General features: G+C 39.2%; 1 protein-coding gene across 1 annotated transcript in view; it reads right to left on the bottom strand.

Moving 5' to 3' along the window:
• Positions 1 to 13840, bottom strand: part of LOC124607061 (uncharacterized protein DDB_G0284459-like) — a 415556-nt gene that overhangs the window by 112108 nt on the left and 289608 nt on the right. The window contains exons 10-12 of the mRNA XM_047139238.1: positions 13234 to 13430; positions 9712 to 9802; positions 699 to 889 (exon numbers count right to left, since the gene is read on the bottom strand). Coding sequence (XP_046995194.1) covers positions 699 to 889; positions 9712 to 9802; positions 13234 to 13430 — 479 coding nt within the window. The remainder of the gene's footprint in view (positions 1 to 698; positions 890 to 9711; positions 9803 to 13233; positions 13431 to 13840) is intronic.

Genomic DNA, 13840 nt, shown 5'->3' with positions numbered 1-13840 from the left:
AGAATGCGTCAGCCAGGTATTATCATATCACTCAAAGAGTGACACCATATCATATTAATATAAGGGCAATTCTCAGTGATGTGTAATGGGCTATGGTCCAAACTGTTATTGGATCAGCCAATTATCATTATATGATATTCTTTAACATTATTCAGTACACATTCCACATGGATCACAGACACAAGATTTCTGTTTTATGATGTAAGATTGTTTTCAATTACCAATTAAATCATTTAACAAAAGTAAGGACTAATTTTTTTTTATTTTAATCTGGTGCAATGAAATTTGAAAATATATTCTCAGTTTTCACCATTGCTCACATTTGAAATGAAAACTAGTATTTCATTTTTACATAAGTGTCCTCATGTTCTTTGGTTTTGGAACTTTTGCTTCTCAAATACTTCAGTAGTCTGTTATGTTCACTAATAAAAGAAGCAAACAGGTCTTGAAGTCAGTGATATGCCAATATACAGGTAACAAGATTAACATAAATGACCACAGAATTAACTTCCTAAAGAAATGATTGCAGTAAATTGTACTATATGACACTGAAATTACTGTATAGGATTACATCATGAAACTCAGTGCCTGGTGGAAAGAGATAAAAAAAAGAAAGATATCTTCAAGGATAATGAAGAGATGAAGACTACTACAACATAATTTTACAGCACACAAATTCTATAAAAGTATCTTCTTACGATTGACTTGGTGGCTTTGGCAGAAGCATTTCATCAGAAGGTGAACTTGTAACATCAGCTTGAACATCAGCTTGACTGCAAAGTGGTGATTTCTCAAGAGATGTCACTTCACCTGGATGTCCTACATCTCCTTCGCTGCTGCTAACTGCTTCATATTGTGACATTCTTTTTGAGCATACAGATGCAATGTCCTATAAGATGACACAGAACAAAAATGAGAAAACAATTAATGATCTAGATTTCACAAAATCGTGAAAACCTAGTTAACAATAAAAGGTAAAAATTAAATGAGGAGAAACAATTCGGCAATAAATCATAAGCTATGACAATTACTGATAGCCACATAAAAATTTCAGCACCAAAATTCCTGTCATTATATTTTGCTATCTAAGGGGGAATTGGAATAGGGAAAAGATATAATGATGTCAAATAGGTAGTAAATATGACACTGAATCAATTGAGAATATCATGCCAAGTACTATTTGCTAGAAAGTCATCAGTCCAGCCACAAGGCTAGTCCAGTATCCCAAAATTTCTCATTTTTCTCACTTAAGTCCAGAATGGTATTTAAAGCCTCTCAGAAGTCAAGAAACAAGGCATCAACATAGACAATGCAGTCTCCTTTCCCTGGGGAAATTGTGGACAAATGAAGTGAACCGAGTTTCCAAGACTGTGACTCACTTGATACTTACTGAATTCTACACAGGAAATTTTTTACCTCAAAATAGGTCATAAGACACAGGAATAAAATGTGTTCCATAATTCTGTAACAGAGTGAAACCAGGAGTATAGGCCTATAATTATGTGCATCTGTGTGATGAACATTCTTTGAAAGAGGAGCCACCTACACATTTTCATCGCCATTTAAAATGCTCCACTGTTCCAGCAATATACACTAACTTGTTAAATGATGCTAAGTCAGAAACTGATGTTCAGAAATTAATTGTAGTGGACGTGGTTTGTACTCTTCATTCTAGGTTGGCATATGTCAGCATATTAATTCATACTGTTACAGAAATGAAAGCGAGAGTCATCAAAAATATAATTAGATCACATAGCAAAATTACCTCGACACTGATGAAAGTTCAACATTCACACATTCTGAGACATCAAGGAATCACCAGTTCACTATTGGAGAAAGTGTGGGAGGCAGAACCTATAGAGGCAGATCTAGGCATGAACAAGTGAACAGATTCAAATAGGACGTATGTAGCAGTTGTTATTCAGAGGTGAAGACATGTGCACAGGATAGAGTAGTGTGGAGAGCTGAATCAAACCTGTTTTCAGAAGGAAGACCACAATAACAGCAATACAAAAATCAGAAGCCTGTTGCTTGTCTGATGAATTATGCTGTCTGCATTGTCCTTTTAGTCAGTGGTATACATAGCTATGTACATTCTTCTCACTGCCATTAATATTTTCATTTATTTTGTCATTTATTTACCAGTTGTACCTGCTCCTCATCCTATTCCACGTAAGATTTTTACTTTTGCTGTGTCACTTGTCTCTCACTTCCATATGAAACTTTCTGTCACCTTGTTTTTCTCATGCAATCTTTATTCTATTTTTCATTTTCTTCATGTTTTATCACTTCCTTCAGCAAGGAGAGTGGGCAATATTAGGCTTTTCTTATATACCCCTCTTCAGATACAGGGTAAGAGTGGCTTGTTCTGTGTTGAACATCCATTATTTTTGAGTATGATGCCAGAATGGGGGGAGGTTCTTTTATCTCACAACTAGGAAGGTATTTGGAGGGTAGTTTCAGGGACTGTTCTGGTATTCACCTTACAGTCAGGGAAAACAGTGTAAAGCCCTGATGACAATGTATTTTGCCAAAGTGAGCACAGCCGCTTCTTATCCAGTTGCCTACCTTCAAGCTTATCATAAAGCTGGGACACAGTCACATTAACCATCGCCTCAATCAACTCTCTGGGAGGTTTCCAGTTCTCATGCTGTGCATGTTGTGGTTGGTCTTCTCTCTTCAGTGAGTAGTTGTAATTCTCATGATTGCCTGCGCATTTGACACATATGGTCTCACTGTGGTAATATTTTGTCTCATGACTCTCTTGTTAACACTTTGTGTGAAGTACAATTGGGAGAGATTCCCCCTTAATTCAGAAGCCTAAGAGCTTGTGCAGCTCAAAGACATGGTCAAAGTTCTTTCTCCCCCCATTTGTTCTCAGCTGTATCACGTACTGGGGTAAATAGCTGAGGCCTCATCTTATTAATCTGGTTGTGTACATCCCCAAACCCAGCACATAACAGTCCCTTCTGGACTGTCTGTTCTTTGTACAGCCACAGCAGCCCCCGAAGGAGTGCCTTGGCTGTTGACTTCTGTTACACCACATTCTCTGGTGTAGTGACGATTTAATTTTTGAGATAAGGCTTCAGAGCCTTATAATTGTACAAGCAACCTGCCTGGACTTCTAGCATGGAGTCATTGTCAAGCTTGTTGACATTGATCTCAAGTGATGCAATGTCCTACAGATCATCATGAAACTCAATCCAGTCTACTAGGTGCATAAGGAAGGAGATGTAGCCTTTAGGTGATGGTTATTCTGTGCAATGACCCAACGGTCATTTATTAACTTTAATGTGCCATCTGTAGTGCATCTATAGCAGGATAAAACACTCTTACTCAACTCATAGTTCTCAGCAGGTCTGCCCAGCTCTTATTCCAAGTTTCATCAAGCATAATCAATTGATCACAGTTCATTGTGTCATTTAGTAGCTCAGGTGCTTTGGTGAGCAGGACTGCTGAAGGTCCTTTTGTCTCCTTATGTGGTTTCATCCCTCCCCATGGTGCGACCAAACAACAACAATTTTCTTTCACTGTAATACAGCAGGTACGAAAATGTTGCCGAGATACACCCACTCCACATATACCTGCTTACCCTCTCCAGTGTCTCATTCAGTTTTCTTGGTAGGCTAACAGTATTTTCTGGCATATTCTTTACACCAGCTCTTCCTCTATCTTCTGTCACAACTGTATCACATTTTCCTTCGCCTCCTTTACTTCTGATGTACCCATCCTATTTCCAGTTATACATCACGTAACACTAATCTCTGTTATTCCACTTCCCTTCCTTGAACATTGCTTCATCTTTGCCATTCTCCTACATATATCTTAAGACAATCATAGTGCACTCAGTACAGTAATTGAAAGTACTTGCTAAAAAGCAAATAATGGTTGGTATAGAGGTAACAACTCACTGTATAGTTGAGGCTTTGGGTGCTAGGTAGCTTAAGTGTGAAGTTGTACCACATTCTGTAGTGAAACATAGGTACAGGAAACCATGCAAAGCAGTGAGAACCAGATTTTATTTAATGTCTTTGGGGAGACTTTAGAAAAAAAAATGTTGCTAATGTTACAGTAGATTTCAGGAAAAGCGTCTCAGTTTATAAGAGTCTCTGTGTCAAGTGTATTATGCACACAGAAAGAAAAATGTAACAAAAGTAAACTGTCTACTCTTGGTAAGACAAAAAGAAACCAATCATGTGTGTTAGGAAAATTTGATGATTTTGTGAAAAGTGCTTCACAGTTGAAGGTGTATATATGGATACTGGATGGCTTCATGGATGCTGTTCTTATCGGCTCCTCATCAATGTAGCAGATGACAGCTCCAGTTGTAACTGGATCCCTCAAATTCCAGTAAGGAAGGAGTCGAGAGATTATCAGCTGATTGACTGTAAGTACAGCCTTCAGGAGCTCAGTACTTGGTTTTATGGTGAAATCTCAAGAATATATTTTTACATTACACATGGCTCACACATATTTTTACACTGCAGCTGCAGATTAAATGCACCAGTAAGGTGCTGTGTTAGTTATGAGGCTGCAGTATAAAAATATCACAATAATCATACTATTCAACAGGACATGATTTATTAACAACTGGAAGGAGACTCTATAAAGTAACAATGAACGCAGTGGAATACAAAGGATGACATTTACTTCTATGTTAAACTTACGCAGTGTATGAGCCCCTCTTCAAATTTCCATGTGAGGACTGCTCAGAGAGAGGTTATCAGGAGGAGGATGAAAAAGGCAAATGTCAATGAATCAGAGTGTGAAACATTAGAAACATGAACATTGTAGGAAAACTGGAAAATCTAAAAAGAGACAATGTCAGATTAAAGTTAAGCTTGGTAAGTATTAGTGAGGTAAAATTGAAAGAGGACAGAGATTTCTAATTAGATAGTTTGAGGGTCTGAAACTAATCCAACATATTTACTTCTACATCTACATGACTGCTCTGCAATTCACACTTAAGTGCTTAGGAGAGGGTTCATAGAACCACTTCCAAATTATTTTTCAATCGTTTCACTTTTGAATAGCACATGGTAAGAATGAACACCTAAATTTTTTCGTGCTAGCATTGACTTCTCTTATTTTATCATGATAGTCATTTCTTCCTAAGTAGGTGGAAGTCAATAAAATATTTTTACATTCAGGTGAGAAAGTTGATGACTGAAATTTTGTGAAAAGATCACATCACAACACAAAACACCTTTGTTTTAATGACTGCTACCCCAACTCACCTATCATATTTGTGACACTCTTCACCTATTTCCAAATAATACAAATTCATCTAATTGAAATTTAACATAAATTTTTAGTACTCATGTGGCAAACCTTATACTTTTATTGTTCAGGGTCAACTGTCACTTTCAGCGCCAACAGATAACTTGTACACACCATTTTGTAATTTGTATTGATCTTTTGATGAGTTTACTGGATGCTAAGCAACAGCTTCACCCTCATTTGGAGATGTCCTGTCAATCAAATGTTATGTAAACCTGTGAACAATCTAAGAGGGCTGTTCAGATTGTCCCCTAAACCATTTATAAGTACATTAAGGACAGCATAGCATCTATAACACTTCCTTGGGGAACCCCAAATATCAATTCTGTTTCAGCTCATGACTTCCTATCAATTACTACGAACAGCAATCTTTCTGACAGGAAATTATACGCTAGCTGCACAACTGAGATGAAACTCCACAGGAACACAATTTTATTACAAAAATCTTATGAGGAATAGTGTCAAAAACCTTCTGAATATCTATAAATATGGATTCAACCTGAAATCCCCTGGCAACAGCATTCAGTACTTCATGTGAATAAAGAGCATGTTGAGTTTTACAAGAAAAATATTTTCTGAATCTGTGCTATCTATGTGTCAATAGATAATTTTATTTTGAGTATTTCATAATGTTTGAATGTTGTAAAATCCTCCTGCAAATTGATATAAGTGATTTGAGTGTATAATTCAGTGAATTACTTCTGTTTCTATTCTTGTGTACTGGTGTAAAGTGTGCAACTTTAGAGTCTTTAGGTCTGGATCTTTCATACACAAACCACAATTGTTGAGGTCTATGAGGACATGGAGAGAATATATGAGGAAATAAGCTCACCAGACAAAAAATTAATTGCCCATAAAGAAATCATTACAAGCATCATTTAATACTGCATAATTCCACTCCTAGAGTTGATAACTGCATGGATTTGGTTAGTAAGAGTCCACAAGTTTGTGCACATATGTCAAATCTAGTTAAGCCATTCACTGACTATCTGATCATGCAGTTCCATCACATTTTGGGGCTGCATGTGTTGGTGTTTTACACCATCTTCCAGCAGATTTTCTATGTGGTTCAAGTCAGGTGAATTTGCAGGCCAATCAGTTGTTAAAGGATGTGGTAGCATTCAGAAAACCAGTCACATATTCTTTCAGCCCAATGAATATTGCTGTTGTCATCATTATGTGCCTGTGTGAGCAATGGCCTCTTGCGCCTCAAAGCTGCATCTAAGCCATTGATATCCATTAGAAAAAGGTGCACACTCAATAAAAAGCCCCCTGGGAGTAATGTGGGATGCATCTACTTGAACCTGGAATGTATAGTGTGATAAGTTGGCAGAAATAGAGTGTGAGCCCTGGTAACCCCATTCACATATGGTAATGAGGCTGTGACGGTGTCACAAGTCTTTTACAACTCAAGGAAGTCAGTGATAAGGTCCCTGAAACAAGGGCAGACAGATCCTCACAAATATCAGAATCATCCAAGGAGAAGAGGAACAAAAAAGATCTCCAAAATAGAGGAAGTTCCAGTGGCCTCATGCCATTGGACTTTGCATGTTCCAACTCTATACCTGAGGCAGAGGTCCTGGTGGCTCTTGTGGCAACGGATTCCTCCCTCCCTCAGTGGACATAGGAGGAACATGAGCCCTATGACCAGCAACCTGTTTGTCCTCCAGTGACTGGCTGATATCCAGTTACAGACCAGCAGAATCCTGGGAGGGGGCACTCCACAGGACCCTGGTGATAGATGCCAGAGGAGGGTGTCACTTCTCCAGCTGCAGACTGGGGATCAACAACCCTGGTGGGTTGGGAATCAACACTCCCAAAGTGGATGTGGAGGAAAGTAGGAGGTGAGCCCTCAACCATTAGCAGAGCATGTGTAGTTGAGAGGCCCTGAAGGGCAAGGGTGCTCTTACTAGAGACAATGACATCACTGTAGATATAGCAAATGTCATTGTCACATGTACAGGACATGAATGATCATGTTTCTCCTTAGCCTCCTGAAATGTGTGTCGGTCAAGTATCTTGTATTCTTGGATTTTCTTTTCTCTTTGGAAGAGAGCAGGGGAAATGGTTCTCCCTGAAATGTGCATAGGCAGGCAGGGGGAGGGGCACAAGGAGTGTTAGTGTGGATCTGACACCCACAATCCCCACAGACAGGTCTGGTGTTACAATGTGAAGACATGTGGCTGAATCTCATACATTTGAAGCACTGCATAGGAAGAGGAATGTAGGGTTTCACATGGAATCGATACACCATCAACTTGACGTTTTAAAGCAACAGGTCACCTATAAAGGCCACAATGAAGGCCCCATTACCAACCCTGTTGTCCTTTCATCCCCACCGGACGTGATGGACAAAATGCACACCATGTCACTCCAAACTGGCACGTAACTCATCATTGGTCTATAAAAGGAGATCACTGTGTAAGATAATACCCTGTACCCAGGATCACTTAACCCCTTTCCATTTTCAAAATTGCTGCTAGGTCCCCAAACCTATCTTCAAGATGTTCAACAAGGAATACTGGCTTTGTAGTCACAAGAGAATCCCCATTGGTCCTAGAACAAATTAAGTATTATGGAGAGTGTTTCTCCTCCCATTTATTAGCTCTACATTCTTCCCACAGCATTGCAAGGGAAGGAAAGATTGTGGGATCATCTCTCTTCACATTGCAGTAATACCTTCCTTCAGAAGAGACTGCAGGAACTATGCGACCATCAGTGGAAGAAAGTTTGAGCCACTTCATGTGTGAGTTATGCACCTTGGTCTCACCCAATCTGAAAGGGAGCTCTCTCCATGGAAACCATCCAGCCACAGCAATGGCTAGCCAGCCAGGTAACCTTTGCTAGCTGTCCCTGTGACCTGTCCATGATGGACACAACTCCTTGGCATATGTGGGATGTTGACGGCACAGGCACCAAGGGTGTGACCCCTATGAGGTCAAAGGACTGCCTCCATATAGGTACTTGACAACCCCCCCCCCCCCCCCCCCCCCCCATTGGGACGGCTACCATGTCGGGGTCGGGTTTTGGGTTATTACTTTTGCCAGAAAGAAACGATGCAAAGACTGAGAGGCACATAAGGTGGAACGCACACTGTGGTGGGTGATCCTCCTCACATGATCAGCATTTCTACAAAACTTGGAAGAGGAAAGCTATGTCAAGCCCAACAATAGGGAACATGTGGTGAAGGATGTAAAGTTGTATAAAGAACCAGAAGAGAAAAAATTAGTGTTAAAAATCATAAACCAAATCCACGTATGTCTGGCACCAAGAAGACCATGGAATGGAAAAGCAGAGGGGAAAATAATATAGTAGAAGGATGGACTTGAAGCATGGAAAGATGGAAAGGAAACAGTGCTGTAAGGGCTAGTACCACATGTGGGCCAAGCATGTACTCACAAGAGAGATGTGAGCCCCCAGGGGAGGGACTTTAACAACCTGTATAAATCTTTTGACAGACAAACCACTATAGACGAGGTCAGAATAGACAAGAATATTTGAGAACTAGTCTACCGCACTCTCAGACACATCATCTCAAGTAAAGTTTCTTGGTGAAATATCAGAGCCTTTCAAAGAATGTGCAGGAGCTTGACAAGGAGATGGCCCTTTCCCACTTCTGTTGAACACAGTGTTAGATGAAGTCATCAAAGAATGAGGGAAAGGAATTGAGGGTATAAGCATTGGGGCCTCAAGAGAGAGAATCAACTGAAGTGCCTAGCTTTAGCTCACAAGTGGAAAAACCAAGTATGCCTAAAAAGAACTTACATGATATAGCATCACAGACAGACCCCCAAATATTATATGAAAGAACTCATTTGATGGACAATTTATGTCAAAATAAGTGACATCCCATAATGAAAAACTTTGGAGTTACAAGACAACTGTTTTGCCTGAAGCACTGTATGCCTCAGAAACTAAACTCTTGGAAGCTACTCAAAAATTGATAAAGTTGAAAAGGAAGAGCAAAAAATTCTCAAAAAACATTCAGGATCCCAAAGATGGCATATGGATTAATGAAAAACTACACAGCTATACACAGCAATAGACAACTTCACTGATTCAACATGTAGAAGGCAATCAAAATTCTATGATCACATCTGTAGAATGGACAACATTGGTTAACTAAAACACTACTCATTATGATAAAGTCAAAAAAGATACAAATCACACAAAGCAACACAGGGAAACAGAAGACAGAGGAATGCAAGAAACAACAAAGTGAAATGCTAAAGAGGTTTTGGGAAAAGAAGATGGAGCTAACAAGATCAAGTGTCCTCTTTAAAGGGGCATGATGAAGAAAGATGAAGAATAATGATATCTGAATTTTTTCTTTGTTAATCACCTGTGATTCTATTGTCACAAAAGTGTCTCATACATAAAAGAGAATATTATCCTAATATCCATATATTAACAGTTACATACTTCACTCACCTCTGGTGGTTCAGCATCTTCAAAATCTGTATCCCATGAAGCGGTATCACTACCAGAAGAGCTGGATAGGACGCCCCTCAGTGGTAAATTCCTACAAAGCAAGTACTTGAGTCACAAGAATTAAGATAATGATACTTGTTAAAATGCTGAGAAGCATGACATATATGGAAGCTTTCAATGAAACTGTAATGTGGATACAGAATTTTACCTATTGCATCCTTGGCAGTGAAAGCATTAATACAAGCAGTTCCTAAACAGCCACTGTTTAGCACTGGACAGTGTAACACTGGATCCTATAATCTAGTTTGTACAAAGAGAAAATATATGTACTGTTTGACATTACAATTGCAGTACTTGAGTATTTGTATATAAAAGCAAAATAACAACAAGATAAAGAGCAAAATGAGAATTGTTGATAATATAAGCCTTCTCTGTGGGAATGACCAGCAATAAACTGTCCATTCGCATGAACGGACACAGGCAGACAGTGTTTGTTGGTAATGAGGATCACCCTGTGGCTAAACATGCCTTGGTGCATGGCCAGCACATCTTCGCACAGTGTTACACCATCCGGTTTATCTGGATACTTCCGACTGACCCCAACCTATCAGAACTCCGGAGATGGGAACTTGCCCTTCAATATATTCTCTCTTCCCGTTACCCACAAGGCCTCAACCTCCGCTAATTTCAAATTGCCGCCCATCGTACCTCACCTGTCATTCAACAACATCTTTGCCTCTGTACTTCTGTCTCGACTGACATCTCTGCCCAACCTCTGCATTTACATATGTCTGCCTGTGTCTGTATGTGTGCGGATGGATATGTGTGTGTGTGTGCAAGTGTATACCTGTCCTTTTTTCTCCCTAAGGTAAGTCTTTCCGCTCCCGGGATTGGAATGACTCCTTACCCTCTCCCTTAAAACCCACATCCTTTCGTCTTTCCCTCCCCTTCCCTCTTTCCTGATGAAGCAACTGTGGGTTGCGAAAGCTTGAAATTTGTTACAGTATCTTTGTTTTTATATATATTATTATTTTATATATATTATTTTATATATTTATATTGCATATATTTTTTATATATATAATTGGATAGGTAAAAAATCTACTCACCAAGCTGTGGCAGGAGAACACACAGATAAAAAAGGTATGGAAGCTTTTAGAGTCAGTTGGTCCATATTGTGACATAAGGGTTGAAGTGGAAGAAAGAGGGATGGAGGAAAAGGACTGGAGAGGTTTAGGAAAAGGATTAAAGTTCAAAATAGTCATCCAGAACCCCAGGTCAGGAGAGGCTTATCGGACTTCTCATACCATATGAGGATTCTGGGTGACTTTTCTGAATTCTACCCCTTTTCCTAAATCTCTCCAGTCCTTTCCCTTCACCCCCTTTCCCCTTCAACCCTTCTCCCAGAAGAAGGAGCCACTGGATCCGAAAGCTCGCATATTTAAAACCTATTTTATATGTGTGTTCTCCTGCTGTCACTTGGTGGGTGTATTTTATCTACCCAGTTACATTAAAGTGAGAATTCTACCTGCTTCAAGTGACAGGTTGGAAGGAAGATGTCAAATATATTCTTAAAGTAGTACCAATGCACTGGATTTCATGCACCTATGTCCGCTTTGTGTAAGGATCTGCAATAGGTACTATATTTGTGAACAAAGAGTTCACAATGATGTAAAGGTGCCTGTGATTATTAATGAAGCCTAGGCTAAATTAATCAGGCAAGGAAAACACTGATGACAACATCTGCAGCTTATACACAATGGTAAAACATCGACATTGTTTCTGAGGCTGCTTTCCCACATATTACATCATACAAGTCTGTGGCAGTTTCAGCACCCCACACTTCCACACCAGGGCAGGTATTTAAAAGTTGCTACGGCAGACTACATTTAGTAAGAATGCCAGTCCGCGCCTAGCTCATGGCCCCAGCAGTTCTTTTTTTGTATCCAATTATGCAAATAAAACTAAGAGCTTCTCATTCAAAGAGAGAACATCAACTGTTAGCTAAAAGTCCACATTTCAAAACTTCAGACTAAATACAGGAGTGATTATTGCATCAAAAGGAGAATTGACTCAAGGGAATTGTAAAATTGGGAGGACACAGAATGCCTCTCCAGTGTCTTACTTGGTGATAAAATCTGATTTTGAAAACATCTGCAACTGAGGATCATGTTGACTGAATTAAAAATCCACTGCAGTAGTAAAAATGCATCTTTTTATTGGATGACTAGTGCCACACATCCATGAATTTAATAAATTACTTGGTGATATCTGATGATGGGGCTATAAACTTCTAAAATGAGTTGTGCAATGAATAAACAAATGTTTACAACTGCAGCATATTTTTAATTCAACCACCATTCCCTTGATGAAATGAAGTTCCAGCACTCCCATTAACACACTCAATCATATATATTTACTTCTCTCTCTCTCTCTCTCTCTCTCTCTCTCTCTCTCTCATTATCTTTGGTTTCTTTCTCGTCTCCTTTTCTGTTTCCAACTTAACTCTTAATGGCACTAATCATTCCCCTTCTCATTTCTCTTTCACTTAACCCAACTTTACTTTTCACTCTGACCTTATAGTGTCTCTGGCCTGAAGCTAGTACAGTGCTTACCGTTATACTATCTATGACCTAATGCTCTCTGATAGCTCCCACCTCATCTTTCTACATTTACATCTACATCTATATTCTGCAAACCACCAAGAGGTGTATGGCGGGTGGTACATCCCATTGTACCCATTATTAGGGTTTCTTCCTGTTCGATTCACATGTGGAGCACAGAAAGAGAGATTGTTTGGGTGCCTCTGCGTTTGCAGTAATTATTCCAATCTTATTCTCATAATCCCTATGTGAGTGATATGTAGGTGGGTTGTAGTATATTGCTAGAGTAATCATTTAAAGCTGGTTCTTGAAAATTTGTTAATAGACTTTCTCAGGATAGTTTACATCTATCTTCAAGAGTCTTCCACTTCTGTTCCTTCAGTATCTCTGTCTTCCCTCATTCTCACAACAGATGGGTTCCTACCAACCTGGGCTCTGAGCGACCTGTCACTCCTTCCCAACCTTCCCCAATGTATCACTCCTTTCTCCCTCAGGAAGAAACTAATAGTTTCAAAAGCTAGGAATAGTGTTTTCACTTTTAAGTTTGTTCATTGGCAATATTGGAAGTTTACCTTCTGCAAATTGGTGCTGACCACTTATTCAGTCTCCTTGTAATTTTGAAGTTTTCCTATACTTACGTTTTCTTGAGTTTCACTTAATATCTCATACCACTATATTATACAACTATAAGCTAATACAATTCAAGAAAAACTGTCAACATTTACTTCAAATGCTCTGAAAACAAAAAACTGTATTAAAATAAGGTGATCATGTGTTAATATTTAATCATGTTTGAACGAGAAGACAACAAGATGACTGATTATTGAGGAGAAGATTACTCTTGATATGAAAAAGAGTTTCTGATGAGATCACAGAAAGATGATAAACTAAAAAACATATTAAAACATTATTTTCTTACGGGTGGCTTGGTGGTTTAGGAAGAAGTTCTTTCTTGTGTGTTGTATCTGCTTGATCAGCTTTTGTTTCCTTCAGATACCTCAAGGCAGGTGATTTCTCAGGTGATTTGAGTCGATCTGGAGGAAGCGAATCCATTTGGCTACTGACACCAGTTGCTTCAGACTGTGACATGTTTCCTAAAGTTACTGGCGCAGCCTCCTACAAAATGTGAAAAAAAGGTGCTTAGTGCTGTTTCAACACATCTTGGGATTAACTTTTTCATTTTTTAATTGCACCATCTGAGTTAAAATGAAGGAAATATATAATTTAAAGGTAAAGGAGACTACTTATCAAGTTGCAGAAGCACTGAGTCATCCACAGGCACACAAAAAAGCTTTCATACACACACTCACTCTCTCTCTCTCTCTCTCTCTCTCTCTCTCTCTCTCTCTCTCTCTACCTTTTCATTCTTGGCCATAGTCTGGCTCTGGCAATTCATTCTGGTGGTAGTTGGTTGATGGTCATACCCACATACAGTTCTGTACAGAAATTGCAACAGAGCTGGTATATGACATGGCTGCCTTTATAGGTGGCTCTACTTCTGATGGGATAGGGTAACCTGTGGCAGA

This window comes from Schistocerca americana, chromosome 3, assembly GCF_021461395.2.
Source record: "Schistocerca americana isolate TAMUIC-IGC-003095 chromosome 3, iqSchAmer2.1, whole genome shotgun sequence".
NCBI lineage: Eukaryota > Metazoa > Arthropoda > Insecta > Orthoptera > Acrididae > Schistocerca > Schistocerca americana.
Note: the sequence above shows the minus strand (reverse complement) of the source record. Positions and strands in the feature narration are given on the sequence as shown.